The sequence below is a fragment of the Squalius cephalus genome (assembly GCF_949319135.1).
Source record: "Squalius cephalus genome assembly, chromosome: 17".
NCBI lineage: Eukaryota > Metazoa > Chordata > Actinopteri > Cypriniformes > Leuciscidae > Squalius > Squalius cephalus.
In genome coordinates this window covers 32,620,704-32,645,266 of record NC_137138.1, presented here as the reverse complement: position 1 = coordinate 32,645,266, position 24,563 = coordinate 32,620,704, and the positions used below count along the sequence as shown (strand labels likewise).

Below are 24,563 nucleotides of genomic sequence, written 5' to 3'. Positions count from 1 at the left end.
GTCGAATGCTGTCTTTTCAGACCAGTACCAGCTCGCTGAGCAGCGGTGGCTCAAAGCGAGGTAAACTGCAACAACCCGAGGTAATGAACCAGTCGGAGGTCGCCCAGGCCTCCGTTAAAGCATGCCCTTTGTACATGGCCCATCAGTCGGTGTTAGTGGACCTCGTTCTAGGAGCGGTTCATTCTAGGAGCGGAACGAAAGGTCTGAACACGGGCTGAGGGTTTGGCGGCAGGCCGGCGTGATCTGTTGTCACACAGGGCGTGCCGCTCTGCCATGGTCACCTCGGGACTCGACCTTAAGCCAGTGCTGAAGCGGTCTTCATATGGAGGAAGCCATGCGGCTGCATCTGCCATATGCCCCAGGAGCCTCTGAAAATTCTTTCAGTGGGACCCTTTCTCACTTCTGTATAGCACTGACCGGACACACTCTTCTTGAAGAGGCATGTTAGACCGAGTTCATCTCCATACAGGAAAAGAGATACTCAGCCCGTAGGCGAGATTACTCTCTCCCAGTTGACCTGAGGACCCAACTGGCTATGGAGCACTCGAAGGGTAGGACTCTGTACTGATACTTCGAACCCTCAGACGCAACACGCAGGATGGCCTGTGGCGCAGAAGGCTAGAGATCTGAAGTACATGTCTTTCAGGTCAAATGCTGCAGACCAAGCTTGGGGGCGGGGCATTCAGAAAAATTCCACTCTGTGTTCCAACTTGGACGGAAGCTTTCGTAGAAAGGGCCTGTTTCAAGTGACACAGGGCCAAGATGGTCATGACCCACCACATACTAGGTACATGAAGAACGAGTTTATAAAACTGGCCTTCATATTGGCTGGAGGGAGCGGCTATATCGCATCCTTCACCAGTAGGACAGCGACATGTGCGCACAAGACAGGAGCACTGCTCAACACTAAGTGTGATAAATATCACTGAACTTTCAGGAGCATCTCTGCTCAACACTTAGTGTGATGATTATCACTGAACTTGAGCGGTGCCGAACGATAATGAATCGCATAGCCAAGTCTGATGGTCACAGTCTGGTCACAACCGGTTGGGAAGCTCTTTCTGCTTCTACGAACCAGGCCCAGGCCCAGAAGACCACAGACGTACCCGAGGTGGGGCAGCGAGGTAGAGGACAGGGATGTGAGTGTGCAGTGCAACATTTACCTGTCTCAACTGGACGGCAGAGGATGCGTGAGAAGGTGGATGACCGGGTCCTCAAACCGCACCAAGCTGCCAGCTGGCGTCCAACTGGGGACTGAGGGGTGTAAGGCTATGTAGGGTCACACACCGCCAGACTGGCCCTCTTGGGACCCAGGAATAGAGAAGTTTGCTCTTTTTCTGAGAATATGGGTACCGCTGGCCCCGTTTTTACAGGAGCCAGCGGCAGAACAGACCCACACAAAACAAAAAACTCCAACCAGCTCTCCACCGGCTGGAGGGAGTGGATCAGTGGCCACTCCAAGAGCCACTTCTCCATCCCTGGGTGGCCCATCCAGGTTCAATGTTTCTGCTGTCACCTACCACCTGGCTTGGCAGCACCTGGAATGGGCTGGGCAGCCCTCTTGCGGCCGGCTCCACGTTGAGACCTGGGTGGAGGCTGCTGCGATGGTCCGACGGGCAGGCGGAGGATCTGCCCCCGGCGGATGGGTGAATGCAGCAGTGGGCCGCCGGGGCAGGATGTGTCGGGTGACCTCCGACCTCCAAACAGTATAAATGGTATAAGAGTATTCAAGTTTCTAAGGTTTCTCTCTCTTCTCTGGAATTTAATTTCCTCACTTACTACTGTTCTCCATATTTTGTTCTTCAGCAGTTCACCCCAGTCTATTTCTCTCTCCGTAACGCCTACTCACCAACACAAACACCAACAGCCCATCACACAGTCCAACCACCACTCGTATTGTTTAAATTAAAAATACATTATACAGAAGGGATCAATTATATGGCCATATTAAGCTACTGTATAAACCAGGGAAGCAAAACCCCCAAAACACATAGTTCACAATATCTGCAATGTCTAATTGGCTCTCAAAAGCTTTTGTGCTGTTTAATGCCTATTATTTCAGAAAATAATCCTCCATTTAGGTGATTTGAACTGAAGAGTTTATCTTTTAAACTGATGTTGAATTTACATCAACCTGATGCTATATAGTGCCTATAGTGAATATACCCTATAGTGAAAAATAAATATACTAAAATGTATTTGAAATACATTTATTGTAAGATAAGTATTCTACAAATGCATTTACATATTTATGTACTTAATATAAATACCCTGCAATTGTACTTTTGGTATAGCCTACTAAATTGGTACACTTAAAGTCTGCTAAATTGTAACTACTCTAAAAAAATATGGTAATTTAAAGGTTCTTTACACGTAGTAACAGTTCTATTTAGCACTGTATCGTTGAAGAACCCTTTAGATGTTGAAATGGTTCTTTGTGTTACAGTTCAGGGTTCTTTATCAACACCTTTTTGTTTTTCAAATCTGTAACTGTCAAAACCTCCTCATTACTGATTTTCTGGAGCTCAGCTATACAACTACAGTTACTACACAGACTGTCAACATACTCTCAACAGGTAAATGATTTCTTTCTTAAAATGTCTATGCTCTGTTCAGTTAAAGGAGTAGTTCACTTTCAAATAAACATTTCCTGATAATTTAATCACTCCCATGTCATCCAAGATGTCCATGTCTTTCTTTCTTCAGTCGAAAAGAAATTAAGGTTTTTGAGGAAAACATTCCAGGATTTTTCTCCATATAATGGACTTCAATGGCAACCAACGGTTTGAAGGTCCAAATGTCCATCTCAGTGCAGCTTCAAAGGCTCGACACGATCCCAGCCAAGAAATAAGGGTCTTATCTAGCGAAACGATCTGTCATTTTCTAAAAAAAATTAAAATGATATACTTTTTAACCACAAATGCCCGTCTTGTACTATCTGTGAGATGCGCCACACATTACGCCATCACGCTGGAAAGGTCACGCGTGGATGAAATAAAGGATGAAATAAATGAATTTTAAAAACATTTTGGTAAAGGTTTTTTCACTAGGGTAGTCATCAATAAATGTCTGGAGGTAGTACAATTCCAAGACGCGTCTGAGAGGCCAAGAGTGGTACCTGAAATCTACAAGCATTGCCAGCAAACCTCTTTGGGTATGTTATAAAGTGTTCACTCAAATAATATAACACACAATTTCATCATGTATTACGTTTCTAAGTAGATGTTAGATTACACCTGAAATGGATCATAGATTTTCTTGAGTACAGGCATTCAATCTAACATCAAGTGCATCAAATGCCATAAGTGTCATCATAATGTATACAATCTGCCATCAGAAGTGTACATAACTTTGTCTGTATGGTAACTACTTGTCATGTTTTATGTATTCTCCACTCCGTTCATGTAATTTTATGCGCCTATCTGTTTTAGCTGTATATGGAGAGGGACTACAGATGAGCCAACTGAGACTTTTCAGAAATGTCCAAAACTGTCAAAAAAACGTTCATGAAAGATTAACACATTTAAAAATGTCAAACATGGAAACTGTTATTTTACAATCCCTATTATACACAGAGCAGTACAAAAGATGATTTGTCATTCATATATAGCAACTAAATATCCATGACATCAATAATAGCAAAAGAGGTTAGCATGAGTGAAATATGAGTTATTTTAATGATATCTAATATACTCATAACATTGAGAATAGTAAAAATGCTGAAAAGGAAAGACTTGCAGTATCACATTAAAGGCAAAACCACAAAAGGCAGCATAAAGGGTGTCACAAGATAAAGGTTAAAATTGGCACACCTCTGGGTTTGTTGATATACATTAGTGTTCTGCCTTTTTTCCACAATAATTAGTGATGTTGTAACCTGAGTGGGCTGAGCTGGGCAGCACCAACCACCTGCAGCTTTCAAACATATTAACACGTGTTTAACTAGATTTTAATTTCCAGTAGGAAACACTCATGTTTTATGCAAGTTTTATGCAAGTTTATCATTAAGGCTTTTATGTTACGTATTAATATAATTGTGTTTTTACAAACAAGAATCCCCTTTAATTTTAATTCTACATTAAATTATTTAAAGGGCACCTATTATGCCCCTTTTCACAAGATGTAAAATAAGTCTCTGATGTCTCCAGAGTGTGTATGTGAAGGTTTAGCTCAAAATACCCAACAGATTTTTTTTACAGCATGTTTAAATTGTCACTTTTTGGGGCTCAGAAAAACGCACCGTTTTCGTGTGTATCTGTATTAAATGCAAATGAGCTGCTGCTCTCGGCACAGAGGGTGGAGCCTCACAAGCTCATGCTCAGTGTCAGGAATGATTAGCCTAGAAATATAGACGCACCCTAGCGGCAGCAAATGTAATTTGCAGCCAGGGTCGTCTAGCAACTCTCCGTTGGCTTGCGAGCTGGAAAAACCAAACTCTAGTCGGGCCAATCACATTGTGTATTGAGTCGGTGGGCGGGCTTAACATAATGACGGCAGAGTTGTGACGGTTCCGCGTGAATTTCCAGCTACTTGAAAACAAAGCAGATGGCTGCTGCTGCTGGCGAACAGCGGTCTTTCGATTCGGCTTTGTTAAAGGGGGGGTACCATGGTGTTTCATGTATTCAGAGTTGTTTACAGTGTTAAAGAGATGGATTCTCATGTTAAACATGGGCAAAGTTTTAAAAAAATATTTTGGACGAATAACGGAGAATTTCTGTGCCGAAAATCTTACTTCCGGGTTGGTACAAGTTTCGGCTGGGTTTTTTTCGACCGTGGATCTAATGACGTAGACCAGAGTGGAACTCCTTATATGAGCATTTCTCTCGGAAAAGCTCGTCCGCGCACACGTCGACTAGAGGAGAGCGAGACCGCGCACATCAACGCGCTTCAACAGGAAATCATCGGCAGCCAGCGCTGCATAGGATTTGTTCAAGAATGTCTCCAAAAAACTGTGTATTTGGATGTGAGAGAGCTTACCGTGTCCAGCTTTCCAAAGAACCCAGTGTTACAGGAACAGTGGATGCAGTGGAGGCAGCAACGGAGTGTAGGAAGTGCGGTTGTGTGTTCTGGCCATTTCAGTGACGAATGTTTTATTAACAAGGCTCAGGTCGACGCTAGATTTGCAAATCGTTTGCTATTAAAACGTGGAGTGGTCCCAGTGATAAAAGACCCCATTCATGTAAGTACAACTGGATCAGATTTCTGTCTTTTGCTGGAAATCAAGGACTACCGCTTGACTCTATAGCTCCGCCTCCAGGAGCTCGGCTTTTTCCGGAGAGAATCGGAAAGCTGTATTTTTCTTTTATAAATTTAATAAAACTAAACACTTTTTTGAGATATTAAGGATGCACTACTACTCTATAGGTACTCAAGATTAACATGAGATTAGGTGAAACTGTGCATGTTATGTACCCTTTAAGCTTTTCTTTGAGAAAAGAACAAAGAATGGCACTTAAGTCATTCTTAAAAAAGGAAGATGTGTTATGTGTTTTGCCGACCGGATACCGCTCTGCTGGTGGTTGGTTGTAGCGCTATCCTATTGCGTGCAGAGGGAATTTGAAAGACAACCGTTTATCCCGCCCCTCGGATTGAGCCCTGCCAATGGTGTGTTCCCAGACCCAACATCTCGATGTGGGTCTGGCTTGTCAGGCTAAGGAATGATAATATCAAAACAGAAACTCTCAGTAGCGGTGTTTATTTCGACCCGGAGATGGCAAATAATGCCTACAGAGTCAGAGAATATATGCTATATGGAAATTAGAACAGGTGTAGTTTAGTTTCATTATGATTATAACGTATTTGTCATCTGCTTTGATACACTATTAATACAAGCCTGCTGTAGCGGATCCCATCCGAAAGATGGCCAAAAACAAGTTTATTGTACATCACACAAAAGATAAAGCGTCAGTTTTACTCCAGAAAATCACTGTAAGAGCTGAATAAACACAGTATAAGAAGTGCGCATTAAAGGTGATCTAAGTAACTTTTTTACCTTAAAGGTCCCATGACATGAAATTTTCACTTTCTGAGGTTTTTTAACATTAATATGAGTTCCCCTAGCCTGTATATGGTCCCCAAGTTTCTAGAAATTTGAATCGGTGTAAATCGAGCTTTTGCTATCTTTCTCTGCCTTTGAGAAAATGGAAGCTCAATCAGGCTGATCTTGAATCTCCTCCTTATGACGTCATAAGGAGAAATGTTACCTCCCCTTTCTCTGCTTTGCCCGCCCAGAGAATATTTCCCGACCATGAGAAAATGAGCTATGAAGTAGGAAAATCCTGAAGTAGGATTTTAGTTTGTTCACGAGAGATATCATGGCTTTTGAGCGAGTGAAGCATAATAATTGCTCAATAATTGGATGTACAAATGAACACCGAAGCCTTTTTTTAGTTCCTTCATCCAAGCCCCAGAAGAACCAGTGGATTAATTTCATTTTCTCTGGAAATGCGCCGACACAACTTCCCAAAGTTTTGCATGTCTGCGGCAAACATTTCACCGACGACTGTTTCCTCAACTTGGGTCAATACAGAGCTTGGCTTGCTGAACGTCTGAAACTAAAGTCTGGATCAGTACCAACTCTCTTTGGCTCAGCTACACACCTCGGACAAGCAAGTCAACTAATGATATATAAGTGTGTTGCTTTACTGTTTATGGTTACGTAGCTTGTTACACGTAGAATGTGGCTGTCACATTAGCTATGCAGTTACTTGCGCTAATGTAAAGGTAGACAGCATCAAGTATGTGTGTGAATACACACACTGTAACGCGAGTGTTGTACACTTCTTTGTTATTTGGATAACCGTTTTCCTGTTGGTTATATGGTGCGCGCGATATCCGCATTTCAAGATCGTAGAGCTTTATGTAATTGTAATAAGATAAATTACAGACGTTACAGATCTCTGTACTAGAACATAGAGGCACAATAAACAGTTTTTCCCCCATGCTATTTGCAGCTTAAACAGCTAACACAGCAATTAACACCGGTTTTAAAATTATCAGCACGTGAGAGAAAAACATACAACTTTTATTTATAGAGCTGTACACAATGCACAAATCTGTATAAGTCTGCTTCAGATGTATACCACAATATAATTATATATATATATATATATATATATATATATATATATATATATATTACTTTTAATATATATGAAATATGAAATATAAATTTATAAATTTATAAATAAATTATGTAATATAATTTTGTCGTTTCATAGATCTAATTTTAAGTATTATTGTTATTCACTAAAGTACCGTATCCAGACATAATATTTTAAACTAACCATTCGGAAACGTCCTGCTGGTGCTGCTGAGTTGCAACTTCTTCATCTGTTGCTTCTCCATCTGGATCCGATTCTGGGTCAAACTGAAATGCTTGAACGACTGCGTGTCTTCGTGCCATTTCAATATCCAACGTAAACATGCATGGTACCATTGCTGCAAGATGGTCAAGGCCACACCCACCCTCCACCTTGCGCCGCCTTTCTCCACCTCATTAACATTTAAAGCTACAGACACCGAAACGGCCCGTCTGAAGGAAGCTCATTCTGGGACTGGCTTGTAGTGGCTATAATTCTGCACCAAGGCTGAATTTTTGGAAAAAAGATTTCAGATACAGTACTAGGGACCACTAAGGCCTATATTAAAGCCTACAAAAAGTAGCATGTCATGGGACCTTTAACTGAACAGCTTCGGAGTCAGTGGAATGGTTATATTACTTATTTCGGGTTGAATGGTGGTGGTTTCACACCCCCCTGGTGCCCGAGAGTGGAAAAAACTCACTTGCAACTTTGGGCTGGCGTCAGGAAGTATTGCGTGATATCAGGTCTCGCGATGTAACGAATTGCTTGACGGCACTGCACACGTACACGCCCCCATTCAAGCACCGGCTAGCTATAAGCGAAGGGCAATGATAGATTGAGTTCATTTTCGTCATGGCTGAGCCTGTAAAAAAGAAGCAGAAAGCTAGGAAATCTTTGTCGGAGGACCAAAGAAAGAGGAAACGGGAGACTGACCGAGCAAGAAGTCAGACTCGAGTAAATATCGGACCGGCTTTTTCAGAATGGCAAGAACTGAGAGAAACAGAAGCCTGCAAAACGGATGCTGACCTTTACAAGCAAAGGTAAACCGTCATTCTACCAGATGAACTTATAGACCTTGTTAATATAACTTTAGACAAATATTAGCCTCCGATATATATTTTTTTATGCTCATACCCACTCTCCAAAAAACAAACACGAAAGCAGTAGTTCGCTCGTTCATTTCGTTCGTTCCCAGTAAAAATACTAGTATGCATGACAACACAATAAAAAAAAAAAAAAAACTCGCCATCAGTTGGAAAGAAAATATTGCTTTATTTACCTTGGTAGACATAACTGGTTTTGAAATAGCCGGTTCCTCTGCTCAGCTGGGTTGCTTGTGGCGAGGGGGGAGGGACAACAGTTCGTTTTTACGACAGTGTGTTTGAAAGCATTCACTACCAGACACTAGGGGGAGCTTCGTAGAGAAAAAGACACTCAGGCTTGCCTGGTGTCCCTTTAAAGTCTTATCCATAAACTCTCTCTCTCCCTTTCATTATCATCAACATACACAGTGAATTACACAAAACACTCATTACAACTAACAGTAAACAAACATATACACACCTTTTCAGGGGGTGCTTAATAAACTGGTAAGCTTTATATCCGTAAAACAACTCTGAACTGTAATAAAGTGCGCGCTCTCCCTTTCATTACTGCCGTGATCAGTAACGTTAGGCCTGTCGATCCGGAGGCTGTAAGCTGGATCACGAACAGTTGGTACAGATCCATCCTCAAGTAACAACGGGAGTAAATGAAGACTGCTATGTTCATTCTTACATCCAACAACAAAACACATCAGTCGCTTAGAAGACACTCTTGTCTACAGCTGCTCCGGCATCAAAAAAATGTTGAACTGTGTATAGTTCACTCAGGGCGGGTCTAAGCTAAAACTGCAGTGTCAGTCAACAGTCTTGAGAGGGGCCTGTGCAAAAGTACGTCCCATTGCCCCGAATCTGAGAACGGCTTGTTCTGAGACACTGCTTATGATTTATGAGGATTTAAAAAAAAGCACTGGGTGGATCATTATAGGGTGGTTGTGTACACACACCGCCAACACACATTTATGTTCAAACACCATGTAAACGTGACTTTCTATCATCTGAAGTTTTTCTATAGTTAACAGCTATCTTAATCTAATAAAAAAAAGAATGAAACATACAGAGTGCCCTGCAGTTTGTATGTTAGAGAGGTAAATATGCTCCTTATCTCAAGTGTATTGAAACAGCACAGTCCAGCTGGGTCAACAGCACACACAAAACCAGTGCATGCTTCAGTTAGAACAGATACGCCACTCATCCTAGAACATCACCCATTTCATGCTCACAAATTATCATGTTTTTCAATCAGAGAAGGCAGAGGTCACCACAATGGCATGCCACAGGATATGTGGCACATTAAATCATCAATCTAGCATATTATAATCAGCATTCCTTTACAAATAGATGAACATTTGAAAATTTGAGGATTTATGCGTTTCTTTTTTTTTTTTTTTAAATGGACTAAAAAAAGATTGGGATGGATTCCAACATCCTCAAACACTCACACTAAGCTTTCAGCCTCTTGGTTTCCTGAATATTTTGATGTACTTATAATACCATTAACCTCTTCTGGAAACTGTTATGGACTGATGGGGTCCATTTGCTCTCTTTTAACTTAGATAAGTATAAATTCTGTTTTTGTAATCATAAAGTTGTAAACAAGAGGTATTGGTAAAATAACAGAACGTGTGGATAGCATAGTATTGGAAGAGAAGCTGGTGAGAAGCTCATTTCTAAGATTGCTGAGACTTCTTTTGGGGGACTTCATAGTCACTCTCTATCTTATTGCTGTCTAGGAGAAATAACTGAGATCTCATTTGTCTTTTTTCTTTCCTATGGGTCAAGGTCATGGTAAGAACAAAGACTGCAGTGAAGACAGACAGAAAAAAAAATCACATGTTTGCACTGCAAACATCAATCTGCACCTAAGATCAAAACGCATCAGGCTTCACTTCAGCCTAGAAGCTGCAAGACCATTCATCAGCACTCAGTCTCTGTTTCACTCTTTGTTTGCATTCATCTGTCCTTTGGTGAATCACACACACCGAAGGCGCTGTTGGGGGCACAACCTTCCCTACAACCACACCCCTAACTGCCTCCCAGAAAATGGCAGGTTGTTAATGTCAAGAAGCTTTTGCAAGTCTATGTCAGCGGCTCATATTGCCTGCGGTCATGTCTGACCTTTGCTCTCCTCTCTGGACAGACCTACTATATCATCTAACACCTACGGTGGGAGGTGCAGAGGACCTTTGATGATGGAGACATGTGACCATGTAAGTGAACAGAATTGGATGAGCCAGAAACAATCTAGGGCTATAAATTGAAAGCATAGAGCCATTTTGCTTCGGACCAGCTCCACCAGTGTTATTCCGAGCCAGCCTCATATAAGTTCATATATAATTGCAATGGAGAAAATGTTTGCTCTGCTAACAAAATAACACAGGTGGAAGCGGTACATTTCAAAAGTCTACTTCAAACTCCAGAGGGTCGAGAGTTATGTTCAATGATTCACAAGGGAATAAACTGGAGTGGAGAAGATTAGGCTGCTAGTTCTTTAAATGAAAGCAAAAAATTGTCTAAACATGCTGATGTATTAGGGGTTTTTATTGTTTTTGTTTTTTTGCTTATTTGACCCTAATCCATGTAGCTGTGATATGACAAAACCATTAATGTGTGGTTTAAAATTCAATCAGAAAAGCTAATAAAAAACTGAATTGTGAACTGTGAGACTAGATTTGAAGTAGTGTGACGTCTTGAACATGACATTGCATTCATGCAACACTAGAGTATAGTGTCTACAGCCATGTATGAATTCACTCATTTACATTGACATGCACCATACAATATAGTGAATGAGTGAACTGGTGAACAGTTTTGTGACACTGTATATGCTTGAATGAGTAAATAGTACAGTAATGCTTCTGTTGTCTCATGCAATTAATAGTGTAATAGGTGTAATGTCATGAAGGATGTAAAGATCAGAGTTGCAAGAATGAATATGTGTATAATATCATAAATGCCTCTTCTAATTATTCACATTGCTAATATTGTCCTGTAACCGAGATACACAAAGAACAAGGAAGAACAGCATAAGAGCATAGCTGGTTATTCAATTCAGGAATGACTTTGAGAATGTGATGTAATAAACATTAATGTCTTGTGATATAATGTCTTAAGTCTTAAAAAGTCAAAAGGGGGAGGACATTTTAATATTGTGAACTTTGATGCCACACTGACCTAAAGCCTATCAAACAATACAAAATGCACCAACATATACTGTAAAAATACTTTCAATGGGCCCTATCTTGCACCCAGCGCAATTGACTTTGTACACCGACGCATGTATCATTCCTATTTTGCACCCGCGCACAGCGGACTTTTCCCTCCACAGACGCACGTCGGTAAATTAGGGAACGAACTTGCGCTCCCGGGGGCGGTTCAGCGCAAAGAGGAGGCGTGTTCCGGCACAAACGTTCCCTGGTGCTATTTTGCAGTTTCAGAAAACAATTCCGCCACTGACCAGGAAAAACCTAGTCTAAAGTCAGTGGCGCGTTGCGCATGTTATTCCACTGCAAAAAATCTTGTCTTAAAAATCTTGTTCTATTGGCAAAAAAAAAGTCAAATTTATCTTGTTTTCAGGTAAAACAATCTAGATGGTTAGCTTATTTTACATAAAAACAAGATAAATGTGACCTTTTTGCCAATGGAACAAGATTTTTAAGTATTTTTTTTTTTTGCAGTGATATGCTATTTTAAGGGCGCATGCTTGGCCATAATCAATGTAGCGTGTGCACAACACGCATGCACTTTGCTTATCTCATCTACACACAGACGCAGCAGTTCTCATTTTTAGAAAACCATACATTATTACAAGGAAAAATATTAACACACAAGGGAAATCATTGTTGTGTCCATGAAGATGTGAAAAAATAGGCATAAATCTAGCTTACACATTAACCCAAATCTTTATACGGCTGTTTAACCGAAGCTAATTTGGGTGGGTTTCTCCCTCCCCATACAATGTCACTTCTCTGTGTTTTACAGCCCTGACGAGAACGTCGGTCTCCTCGACTGTGAACCGCTCCTGGCATGCGCCTGGCAAATCCGCCGTTATAATAACAATCCGCCATGGAACAAGCGCGCCTGCTCTTAAAGGGAATGTGAGATGTGATTGGTTTATTTAACGTTACGCCCAAACCACACCTATGAGTAATGAAGCGACTTCAGACCAACACATTTTAGATTTGCGTCGAGCGCAAGAGTCATTTATCCCGCCGGTATAATAGCAACAGCGCCCAAGATCCGCCCACAAAGTTACTTGCGTTTCAGATCGTTAAAATAGGGCCCAATATGTTTCAGCATCGTTTTGTTTCCATATGTTACTATTACTGAATAATTTCTGTTATTTCAACTACATTCAATGGGTTTTATGAGTTTAATCAATATTTGAATTCAAAGTAGTAGAGTGCAATTACCTCATCATTGCAGGTTGTAAAACCAGTTTGATCAAGGCACCAATTCAGCTTTCAATTTTAGTGGGTTGAAATTGTTTACAGTGTATAGGAGAGGCAGAGATTACAAAAAATCAGGCTTAACAGATAAGAAGGGAAAGATATAAATAGTCAGAGAACATAAAAAAATCTCTAAAACAAAGGCAAAATATTGTAAAGTGAGGAATTTAAGCTTTTGTTTTTTATTCAGAGAGGAAAGCCTGGCCAACTCCTCTTCTCCCATTATGAAGATGTGCTGACACATTGCTTCAAGTGCCAATACCAAAAATTCCCCATTGCCACAGAGAGCTGCATGACATCAAGGTTCATGGTGATTTGGACACTCGCTCTAGCTATTTATCCAGTGGAAAAGAATGTTTAATCCAAATGAATGCGTGCAAGTTCCAAGCCAGGAAAATGTGAAAGGGTTTAGAGCAGTGATCTGTGCTTTTTCGCTTTCTTGGCCTAGTAATGACATAATTTAAGCTTGCGGACACACACAAATGAACTCACTCAGACAAACACACTCAGACTCAGACATCAACTGCATAAATCGTAATCATTGTTTTGTCCTAAAGACATCTTCACCGTACTAATGAATGCGTGCACTGTTGCTTAAAACATTAATAATTATTGTGTGATGGAATTGCAAAGACTAAAAGCAAGCAAATGATCACACATTCACTTCTCAAACCTTGTATTCTCTGTCTGCAGGGTGAACAAAATCAATACTATGAGTAACTCATAGTGAATATCACTGGGCTATTTTGAGAACAACAGAAACAATAACTCAAAATACAATGCAGCCAGGTCCTGGTGTATTGAAAATACACTACCAGTTCTCAGTTATTGTTATGAATAACCTCACTTGACCAGACCTCGAACACAAAACTTCATGTTGTACTTCAGAGCCATCACTAGGGGATGCTCTTGTATCTAAGGGGGGAGTGTGTGTGTGTGTGTGTGTGTGTGTGTGTGGGGGGGGGGGGGGGTCTACCAGATAACCATAAGGGTAGAAAGAGTATAAAAAACCAAGATGGATCAATTATTGTTGGCATCTACTTGTTTTGTTATTTCATAAATCCCAGCAAAAACATTCAGTTCATTTGCAGAAGGAAATCTGTTGCCATAGAAACCACATTAGCTCTTCCTTGCCATTATTCATGTCCATATGTGAATACTGAGTATAATAGGTAATACATGCTCTGAAAAGTTTTGTTATGCACAATCTCTGATGAATACTACAGAACATTTACTGCAAAATTATCATACAAGAACCACTGATATGAAGTACACACTCACGGATGTAGTGGCATACTGTTCATTGAAATAATTTGATTTATAATCTATAACTTTTCAAATGAAATATAACTTACCTGGAACAGAGAGCCTGGGAAAGGGGGGGTTAAAAATGTGTCTCAAACAGGACAGCATGATGACACTTACCATATTCACTTCTGATACCATGTCTATGCTGGCTATGTCTATATTCATCCCCACTCCCACCGGAGGACCTATAAACCAAACCAAATCATACCAATGAGTATACAGCTAATTGATTTTGTTTTGCACACTGAGATAAATTGCATGAGCCGTTATTAACTCAATGTCAGCCTGATAACATCCAGGATGTGGTGAAAACTAAACCAAAGATTCCCAAACACACTGATTTCAATATGATCGTTCAGTGTGGTAAGTTCCCAGATTATATTCATCATCATGATCATCACTGTTTACTGATATTGCTCTTACTTATTAATATGTGCAAATCAGAAGAACCACATGCAGGTACAACTGGATAACACATGTTACATGTTATAAATTAATTCGTCAACTTTGCGAAGCACCACTAATCAAACGTCGATAAGCGATTGTTTTAAAACAAGTGAAACCAAGTGTTCAGATCATTTCCAAACCTGAAATAATTGGGACGTATTAGAGCGTAATTCTTCATCGTGGCGCGCTTATGATTTAACTATATGAAAGTTTAGAGGTGATGTTAAAAGGCTGACATAATAAACCTAATTAAAAACGTGCTTTACCTCCAAAATCTGGCCTCAAGCGAATGTCATATCCCTTCAATAGTCTATCAACAGTTTCTTTTACGATAGACATATTGCTTGGATCATTGACACTGTAAAGAGGGAAAATAAACCGTTAGATTCAGTTGTATCCTCAGAGATCATTTTAGGTGTATGTGTATGTGTGTGTGTGTGTGTGTGTGTGTGTGTGTGCGTGCGTGCGTGTGTGAATGTGTGTATGTGTGTAGAGTACAGACAGCCATATGAAGTGAGGAGAGCTTTTGGATCAGACTTACCTTTGCGCACACACCATAGCCATTATCACGGGGAACGTCCAGACGCGCATAAAGCCCTTTTCTCGTATTCTAAAGATCTCCATACTTTTATGTTTTCTGGTTTCCGTGAAGACAGAGAAAATCCAACTTAGAGTGCGCTGTGCAGTAATTCCACTGTGGTGCGCATGCGTACTCCAGCGCAGCATCCAGGAGCGGTATGGCGCTGATGGTGCTAGAAGAGCACTTCCCGACCAGAGACAGGGAAATATTTAAGGGAAAACTACGATAACACCAGAGTGAACCGTAAAATAGACGACCTTACATCTGCATTGTTTGTCCATCATGCAAAAAAAAAAGGAGCCCTGTCTTGTCAAGTGGGCTTTAAAAGCTTCATGAGCAGTTTTAGTGTTCTTTCTCATCTGTCTTGAAAATTTGAGGTAAGGCACAAAAGTAATTAGTCTTACACAAGATGGAGCAGGAGGCTTGTTTTACTGGTAACAATAAATACAAATAAAATAATAATAATAATAATAAATTGCGACTTTAAATTATTTGACTTCTGTTGGCCATCATTTGAGGAGGTATAGGTGATAAATTGGATGTTTAAAGGGATCGATATGAATCTAAACCTCTAGATTACACCATCCCAACACGACAAGGGGAATCCTAAGTAAACCCATCCATAGTGCATGAAGGGGAAGGAGTTCAAAGGAAAAAAAAGGCCGTGCACCTAATTTGTATTGGCATAAGATTAGTCAGACATTTACACATTAACACAATTAACACATTATTACTGTTGGTCAGTGTTTTCAACTGGTGGGTTAAATATGTCTGTTCAGATAACATTTTCTGAAAAAAAAAACAAAAAAATACATCAACAACAAATTTGTTTATTAACAACAAATGGTGCCAAAAACAAAATAAAAGACTAACAGAGGGAAGTGTTTGATATAATATAATAATCCCAAATATAATTCTCTAAATTTTCATTAAGAAATACGGATAGGCAATATATATATATATATATATATATATATATATATATATATATATATATATATATATATATATATATATATATATATATATATATACTGTTCCATTTAAAAAAATAAAATAAAAATCTTACTATTATTTCATATGTCAGGCTTGGTTAAATTTTGAAACTTTTACATGTACTCTACATTTATCCCTAAATAAATATTTTTTAATGTTCCCTTTCAAATGCTACTCACAATGCTGCGCTGAGTGCTATGGGAAAAACAGCAGTGAAGTATGTGTAGTATTCTTACATTATCAACCAATCAGTACCGTTTATGCAAATTAGCCCTCGAAGATTCAGTTGTGTACTTCTGCTAGAGAAATAACACATTACGAACATGAAAAAGAATTTAATAAATCTTCATGCTACAGTAAAACTCTGCGTGCACCCATAGCCTCCTTGTACACTTCATCACTGTAACGTGAACAACAGTGATTGTTTACGTTACAGACAGTTAGCTTGCTGTCGTCGCTCCTCCTTTTATGCTTCCACTCCTCCGTGAGAGATACGAGACTGGTGCGTCGCACAGGTGTCGTTCATCATCAAATCACGCCACCGGCCTCGCGCCGCTCTCTCACAGCCCTCGGCCTCGTCCTGCTCGCCACGGTACATTTAATTCTGAGGAAATAAATAGTGAAACAGCCATCAAAGAATTTACTTTCAGAGCGCAGCCTCTGAGTGCTCTCTCATGGGCTATCTCTTCCCTGGGAGCTAATCGTCACTTAAAAAGTCAGTGTTCCCCACCAAGTCATGCAGAATAACATCCGGGGTGGGGAAAGCGTTTCAGTCAGCCAGTCGGGCTGGTGCTGCTACACTATGGCAGGCATATCAGGCTGAAAGAAAGGCTCAAAAGCAGAGTGTGGCAAGTCGCTCTCCCCTTCTTAAAGACTGGTGCTCAACAGCCTCAGAAAAGACCTGACACCAGGACTATCATCTCAAAGAAGAAGAAGTCCTAATGGCTTTGGGCCCAGGTCTGTTACTGCCGATTATCTCTCCTTGGGTCCTAAAGACATTTTAAAAATGTTCTTTTTAAAATAAAAAAAAAAGAAGAAAAAATGGCCAGAGTAGGACTGACCCCCTGACCGTTTTTTTCTCCATTGTGCCTCTGGCTTCTGGCTTGCTTAGTTGGGGACACTTAAATTTCATTGCACCCCCCTCCGCATTTCAATGGCGTGGTCTCCACTATATTTAATGTTAAAAGAGTTGTAGTGTCTTCTGGGAAAAGGGGCCATAGAACATGTTCCCCTCCTAGAGAGAGAGAGACAGGCTACTATAGTTTGTACTTTATGGTTCCCAAGAAAAATGGGGGGCTACGTCCGATTTTAAATCATCGCGGCTTGAACCATTCCCTAATAACACTCAAGTTCAAGATGCTAACTATCAAGATGATTGTGTTGCAAATCCAACATCACGATTGGTTCATCACAATTGATCTCAAGGACGCATACTTTCACATAGAAATCCTGCCACAACACAGTAAGTTCCCTAAGGTTCCTTTTCAGGGGCAAAGCTTACCAATCTCGGGCTCTTTCATTCGACTTAGCCTCCCCACACATAACAAAATGCGTGGATGCACCTCCAGCTCTGCTGCGACACCAGGGCCATCCACATTTATTACATAGATGATTGGCTGATACTGGCCCAGTCTCAAGAGCTTGCGCTTCGATATTGATCTTCGCTTATCTTGTCTCTCTGGGGTTTAGATGCAATGACAAGAAAAACGTTCTCTCTCCTGCCCAGAGGACAAAGTATTTAGGGGTTATATGGGACTCGGTTACCATCGGGGGCACACCTGCCTCCCAATCATGTCGAGACCATTTTAAACACCCTAAGCAACATCAGGCTAGGTCAGGACATTACTGTTCATCAGTTTCAGAAAATCCTAGAGCGCTTCAGTTGTGGCTAAAAGCCAGGGGATTTCATCTTGGGGCCAATACCCAAAGGCAAATAAGGGAAAGGGCACATGTTGAGTGCTTCGTGCCCTTTCTAAAAATCCATGTCTATGGTAACTCATGCATTTAATGCTTCGTGCACTTTCTAAAATCCATGTTTATGATAAGGGTTACGCACTGTGGCTTCGTTCCCTTTCTATGTGGCTCAGACCCCGGTTCCTCACCTTGGGACCCCCACTGGGTGAGGGATGCCATTGCTCTAGCCTATGAGGTGCGCGGTCAAGCTTCGCCTCTAGGAGTTAGGGCTCATTCTACCAAGGGGTGTCGCTTCCTCCAAAGCTTTGGCAAAGGGCGCACCCCTGCAACAAGTATGTGATGAGGCAGGCTGGTCCTCTCTGCATACAGGTTTTTATGGTTTGGATGTTCACGTGACTCCAGGCTTACATGTCCCCGTGTCAACATCACAAGCTCATGTCTGAGACCTTTCGCATGCTTGTGAGCACATACTACACAACTTTGAGGGGTCCAGACACCCCTGATGTAGCGGCGTGGGTATTCTTGTTCCTATAGCTCTCATCGCAGTATTGAGAGTAGCTTTTGAAAGGGGTTATAGGACTGTAACCCTGTTCTCTGAAAAAGTGGGAATGATATAGCCTCTGATGATCAATTTCATTGACATGTTGTACACATACTTCACAGCTGGTCAAACAAAGATGTTTTTCCCATAGCTCTCAGCGCAGCATCTCGTTCCCGCTTTTTTAGGGAACAGGGTTACAGTTAAGTAACCCTAGACGTTTTACTCTCATTGCTCTCACCAAGTGCAATTAGCTCGTATTGTTGGCAGAGTGTACAGTTTTTAAACTAACTCCACCCACCATTGTCTGATTGAGCCAGACACAATTAAAAATAGAAATCCTACTGATAACAAGATCAGTGGTGTGGACAGTAAGACAGGTGGTGCTTTTGATGCTACAGACTCAAGTCTGAATCCGCCTTTTATTAAACTCCTCCATTTTTCTATCGCATATCAGCTCAAAGAGGAGTTTTTTTATATATAAGAATTAAGAAAAAAGTGCCTAAAGGGTACTTAATAGTGGGAATAAAGTGTTAAACGAGTAGGGTTAGGAGTGGGTGTAGGGGAGATAACGTCAGTCATGTCCCAATAAACCAGCATCCATTTATACATTTTAATTACTATAATCATATACACTGAATTTGTTGTTATTATTTCATACTGTTTTATATTACAATACACTGAGGTGCAAAAAAGTATCTGCCACTATAACTATAAATAGCATCTAACCACTTTTCACACTGAGTGTAAATAGCATTTAACTAAACATCAGTTTTGATGAGTTGATTCATGCGTATGCGTCGCGACTGAGTGCGTTGTTGTGTTTGGAGCTCCGTCGAATTAATTCAGAAACCTTGTTTTTCTTCTTTACACTCTTTTACAAACGAACTTTTTCATTTTTATAGCGTGTGAACATATCTGGAATACTATTCTCCTTAAAAAACAATCGGATTGCTCTGATATCGCTACATATATCCAACCTTTCGAACTTCCGCTACTAGCCTTAGCCCGCTAGCATTACACGCGTGGTCGCGCCTATCGATCGACTTATTTACACCCGTATCACTGAAAGCTATAATTCGCCATTATAGCACATCTGCTATAATGGCGAATATAACGGATGTGTGTCTAACGTTACCTTTGAGTGCAGGTGAGGACACCTTCGAGCTGCATTCTGTGCAGTTAGAGCTGGAATCCGTGGAGAAGCAGATCCGCGACCTACTAGAGAGACAGGCCGAGCTACGAGATCGACGTTTTGCGCTTGAAACATCACGCGCCGATGCTCACAGGTCAGTGGTTAGTAACCTTTTGACTCCGACCTCGTCTACTCCATGTGTTTCTCTGCCCAGGATGCGATCATCCCTGGTTTCATTCACTCCGGCACCGACACAACAACATGGACCCTGGGTGATTCCACAGCGGAAGACGCGGGCCAGGACCAGAGCTAGGACCTCTCCGCCCCTCCCGGCCTTCGAGATCTCCACCCGGAACCGCTTCTCCCCTCTACGCGAGACGGAATGCGACGCTGTGATCATCGGCAGTTCCATCGTCCGGCATGTCCGTGCTACCATAGGTAAAGGTAAGGTTCGCACTCACTGCTTTCCTGGTGCTCGTGTTCTCGATGTCGCTGCACAGGTTCCCGGGATTCTGAACGGTGACGAGCCCGTCGGAGCTGTCGTGCTGCACGCGGGAACGAACGACATCAGGCTACGGCAGTCGGAGGTTCTGAAGAAGGACTACAGGAGCCTGATCGAGACGGTACGCAGTACATCGCCTGAAACAACGATCATCGTGTCTGGACCGCTTCCCACCTACCGACTAGGACACGAAAGGTTCAGTAGATTATTTGCTCTAAATGAATGGTTAATGTCATGGTGTAATGAACAGAGACTGCTCTTTGTAAATAATTGGAATCTTTTCTGGGAGCGACCTAGGCTCTTCCGTGCTGATGGCCTTCACCCCAGCAGAATCGGAGCGGCTCTTCTGTCGGACAACATCTCCAAGACGCTACACACCATATGACTAGTAAGTCAAAGTCCAAATCACACTCTTTGCTGTCCAAACTTAATTGATATAAGTACCAATGTGGAACATTATATTGAAACTGTGTCTATTCCTCGTTTAGTGAGATCAAATAATAAATCTACTGCAGGATCTAAGAAAAATCTAATTGTGATTAAACCAGAAAATCTCAATATTAGTGAACAAAAACAATTTATAAAGCTAGGTCTTTTAAACATCAGATCGCTTACACCTAAGGCGGTTATTGTAAATGAAATGGTCACAGATAATAGTTTCGATGTACTTTGCCTTACTGAAACCTGGCTTAAACCAAATGATTATTTCGGTCTTAATGAGTCTACTCCTCCTGGATACTGTTACAAGCATGAGCCCCGTCTGATTGGTCGTGGCGGTGGTGTTGCTATAATCTATAAAGATATTCTTACTGTTACTCAGAAAACAGGTCACAGGTTTAATTCGTTTGAAGTACTTGTGCTAAATGTTACTCTCTTAGATGTAAGAAAGAAATCCATATTATCTCTAGCCTTGGCTACTGTATATAGACCGCCAGGGCCTTACGCTGATTTCCTAAAAGAGTTTGCAGACTTTCTCTCAGATCTTTTGGTCAATGTCGATAAAGCATTAATTGTTGGAGATTTTAACATACACGTAGATAATTCAAATGATGCTTTAGGGGCTGCGTTTACAGATTTATTAAACTCCTTTGGGGTCAAGCAAAACGTTACCGGACCAACTCATCGTCTTAATCATACGCTAGATTTAATTATATCACATGGAGCCGATCCAACCGATATAGATATTATACCGCAAAGTGATGAAGTCACTGACCATTACATGGTCACTTGCATACTACGTACCGCTGAAATTTGTCATGTTGCGCCGCGTTATCGACCAGGCAGAACAATCCTTCCAACAACTACAGATCATTTCTCAAATAGCTTACCTGATCTATCTCAGCTGCTCAGTGAACCCAAACAAACAGATGAACTAGAGGAAATGACTAGCACTATGAGCACCATTTTCTCTAGTACATTAGACATCGTTGCACCAATTAGATTAAAAAAGGTTAGAGAGAAAACTAAAGCACCATGGTACAACAGTGTTACGCATGTTCTAAAGAGAGAAACCCGTAATTTAGAGCGTAAATGGAAACAAACTAATCTAGAGGTCTTTAGAATCGCATGGAAAGACAGTATGTCACGTTATAAAAAGGCCCTAAAAGCAGCCAGGGCTGAGCATCTCCGCAAACTAATAGAAAACAACCAAAATAATCCTAGGTTTTTATTTAACACCGTCGCTAGACTAACAAATAAACAGACGTTACCGGAGCAAAATATTCCGTCACAGTGTAGTAGTAATGATTTTATGAATTTCTTCACTGAGAAAATAGAAAGCATCAGAAACACAATTGTAAATGTACAATCTTTAATGGTGTCTTATGATTCAGCCTCAATTATCACCCCGCAAGAACAATTACAGCGCTTTGCAACTATAGGACAGGAAGAGTTAAATAAACTTATCATTGCATCTAAACCAACAACGTGTTTATTAGATCCAATACCAACTAAACTACTGAAACAAGTGTTACCTGTAGTGGAAGAGCCTCTTCTCAATATTATTAACTCGTCTTTATCCTTAGGTCATGTTCCAAGAATATTCAAGTTGGCAGTTATAAAACCTCTTATTAAGAAACCACAATTAGATCATAATAATCTAGCAAATTACAGACCCATTTCAAATCTTCCATTTATGTCTAAAATACTAGAAAAAGTTGTGTCCGCTCAACTGTGCTCTTTCTTGCAAGAAAATGATATCTATGAAAAATTTCAGTCAGGATTCAGGCCGCATCATAGCACTGAAACTGCGCTCGTTAAAATCACAAATGATTTACTTTTAGCTTCTGACCAAGGCTGTATCTCAATACTAGTTTTACTTGATCTTAGTGCTGCGTTCGATACTATAGATCACACAATACTCTTAGACCGACTACAAAATTATACTGGTGTTCAAGGACAGGCATTAAGCTGGTTCAGATCATACTTATCAGACCGTTACCATTTTGTCTGCGTAAATGGGGAAAAATCGAATATAACGTCAGTAAACTACGGTGTACCGCAAGGATCTGTGTTAGGCCCTCTACTATTCTCAATATATATGCTGCCACTTGGTAATATTATAAGAAAACATGGAATTAATTTCCACTGTTATGCTGATGACACTCAATTATATATTTCATCACGACCAGATGAAAACTCTAAATTATCTAAATTAACAGAGTGTGTTAAAGATATAAAATACTGGATGACATGTAATTTTCTGCTATTAAATTCAGATAAAACGGAGGTATTACTTATTAGTCCAAAAAACTGCCCACAAAACCTCTTACAATACAACTTTAATTTAGAAGGGTGTCCTGTTACTTTATCCTCTACAGTAAAAGACCTGGGTGTTATATTAGACCGCAACTTGTCTTTTGAAAATCATATTTCATATGTTACAAGAACAGCCTTTTTCCACCTTAGAAACATTGCTAAGCTACGTAACATGCTATCTGTTTCTGATGCAGAAAAGTTAGTTCATGCATTCATGACCTCGAGACTAGATTACTGTAATGCTTTATTAGCTGGTTGTCCTGCATCCTCAATAAACAAGCTACAGTTAGTCCAAAATGCAGCCGCTAGAGTTCTTACTAGATCAAGAAAATACGATCATATAACACCGATTCTGTCGTCTCTACATTGGTTACCTATAAAGTTCCGTATCAATTACAAAGTATTGCTACTGACCTATAAAGCCCTAAATGGTTTAGCTCCCGTGTATTTAACGGAACTTCTATCGCCCTACAATCCATCGCGCTCTTTAAGATCACTAAATTCGAGGCTTCTGGTCATTCCTAGGATATCTAAGTCCACTAAAGGAGGGAGAGCTTTTTCACATTTAGCTCCTAAACTGTGGAATGGCCTTCCTGATATTGTTCGAGGCTCAGACTCGCTGTCCCAGTTTAAAACTAGATTAAAGACGCATCTCTTCAGCCAGGCATTCACATAATACTTACATTTTATACTACAGTTGAATCAGATTGAATGCATTAATATTGCGAACAGCAGCTACGCTAATTATTTCCCATATGCTTTTCTGTTGTTATCTCGGGACGCTAGTAAATACAGATCGTCAGCTCCAGTTTGTATCCAGCCTCTCATGGAAACTACAGATTCTCCAAAACCCGTGCAGAGACGACTCGGCGCCTGTGAAGAGACGACTCGACGCTGGCGATGTTTATGCCCTAAATCAATACATGATTAACTAACTGTATTTCTCAATGTACATTTCTGAAATGCACTTTCTGTAAAGCTGCTTTGAAACAATATGTATTGTGAAAAGCGCTATACAAATAAATTTGAATTGAATTGAATTGAAATTGAATTGAACTAAATAGCATCTGTCGCTATTTGCACATAGTGTAAATATAATCTATCGTTTTTTTGTTTTTTTTTGTTTGTTTGTTTTGCTGCAGCAAGCTCCTCTGCTTTGCATTGGGACACACGGTATCATGACATTGACACTATGGTAACGGTCCTGCGTGAGTCGGTGTCTGAAGCATGTGTGAAAACATGCTAAATCTATTGGCCGACAGCATGGTCAGGTGACTCCCAGGAGGCTCCCAGAGAGCCTAACTACTTGATAACACTATCTGAGCAAAGCTCCGGGAAGCAGAGGAGGCAGATGTTAATTAGCTGCTGGAGCTCCAGAATGGAGCACGAGAGGCGGTGCTCGCCTTCTGGTCTCGCCTCTGGTCCTCAAACTGGGAAGAGCTAGACCCCTATGTGGCTTGAGGTGTACCGAAGCAGTATAAATGTCTTAAAAGCCACGGAATGTGCCCTCTCCTCCTGAAACTTTCCGAGCACCATCTTGATGGATGTGCCAAAAAGCTTGTTAGGCAAAACTAACAGGAAAGCAAAAAATGATAAAATGTATATCTTAACTGCAATGTAACTCACTTTGGGTGAAAGAGTCAGCCAAATGCATAAATTGAATGTACATTTAATATCCCAATTGAGAACTGTTGAGACAATCCAGACAGGATAGTTCTGTCTGGGGAGGCAGAGTCATTTAAACTTCAAATAC

At 40.7% G+C, this 24,563-nt stretch overlaps 2 protein-coding genes across 4 annotated transcripts in view; one reads left to right on the top strand and one right to left on the bottom strand.

The window, feature by feature from the left end:
* gabrb2b (gamma-aminobutyric acid type A receptor subunit beta2b) overlaps positions 1–15,278 on the bottom strand; it is a 137,449-nt gene extending 122,171 nt beyond the window's left edge. For both annotated transcript variants that reach the window (XM_079847019.1, XM_079847020.1), the window contains exons 1-3: positions 14,930–15,278; positions 14,655–14,746; positions 14,059–14,126 (exon numbers count right to left, since the gene is read on the bottom strand). In XM_079847019.1, the coding sequence (XP_079703145.1) occupies positions 14,059–14,126; positions 14,655–14,746; positions 14,930–15,114 (345 nt within the window). In that variant the 5' untranslated portion in view covers positions 15,115–15,278. The remainder of the gene's footprint in view (positions 1–14,058; positions 14,127–14,654; positions 14,747–14,929) is intronic.
* A 3,910-nt stretch (positions 15,279–19,188) lies between these two features.
* On the top strand, positions 19,189–23,853 carry LOC307144575 (uncharacterized protein). Of its 2 annotated transcripts, none has more exons than XM_079847046.1 (2): positions 19,189–20,441; positions 23,606–23,853. In XM_079847046.1, the coding sequence occupies exon 1, from the start codon at positions 19,521–19,523 to the stop codon at positions 20,436–20,438; it is 918 nt and encodes a 305-aa protein (XP_079703172.1). In that variant the 5' UTR covers positions 19,189–19,520; the 3' UTR covers positions 20,439–20,441; positions 23,606–23,853. The 2 variants fall into 2 exon arrangements, with proteins under 2 accessions (XP_079703172.1, XP_079703171.1); XM_079847045.1 differs by having other exon boundaries at positions 19,233–20,451; positions 23,606–23,665.
* The last annotated feature ends 710 nt before the right edge of the window (positions 23,854–24,563 follow it).

What these genes read in the sequence shown, in the direction of transcription:
- LOC307144575 (XM_079847046.1), top strand. Translation starts at nt 19,521, where the DNA reads ATGGCGAATATAACGGATGTGTGTCTAACGTTACCTTTGAGTGCAGGT.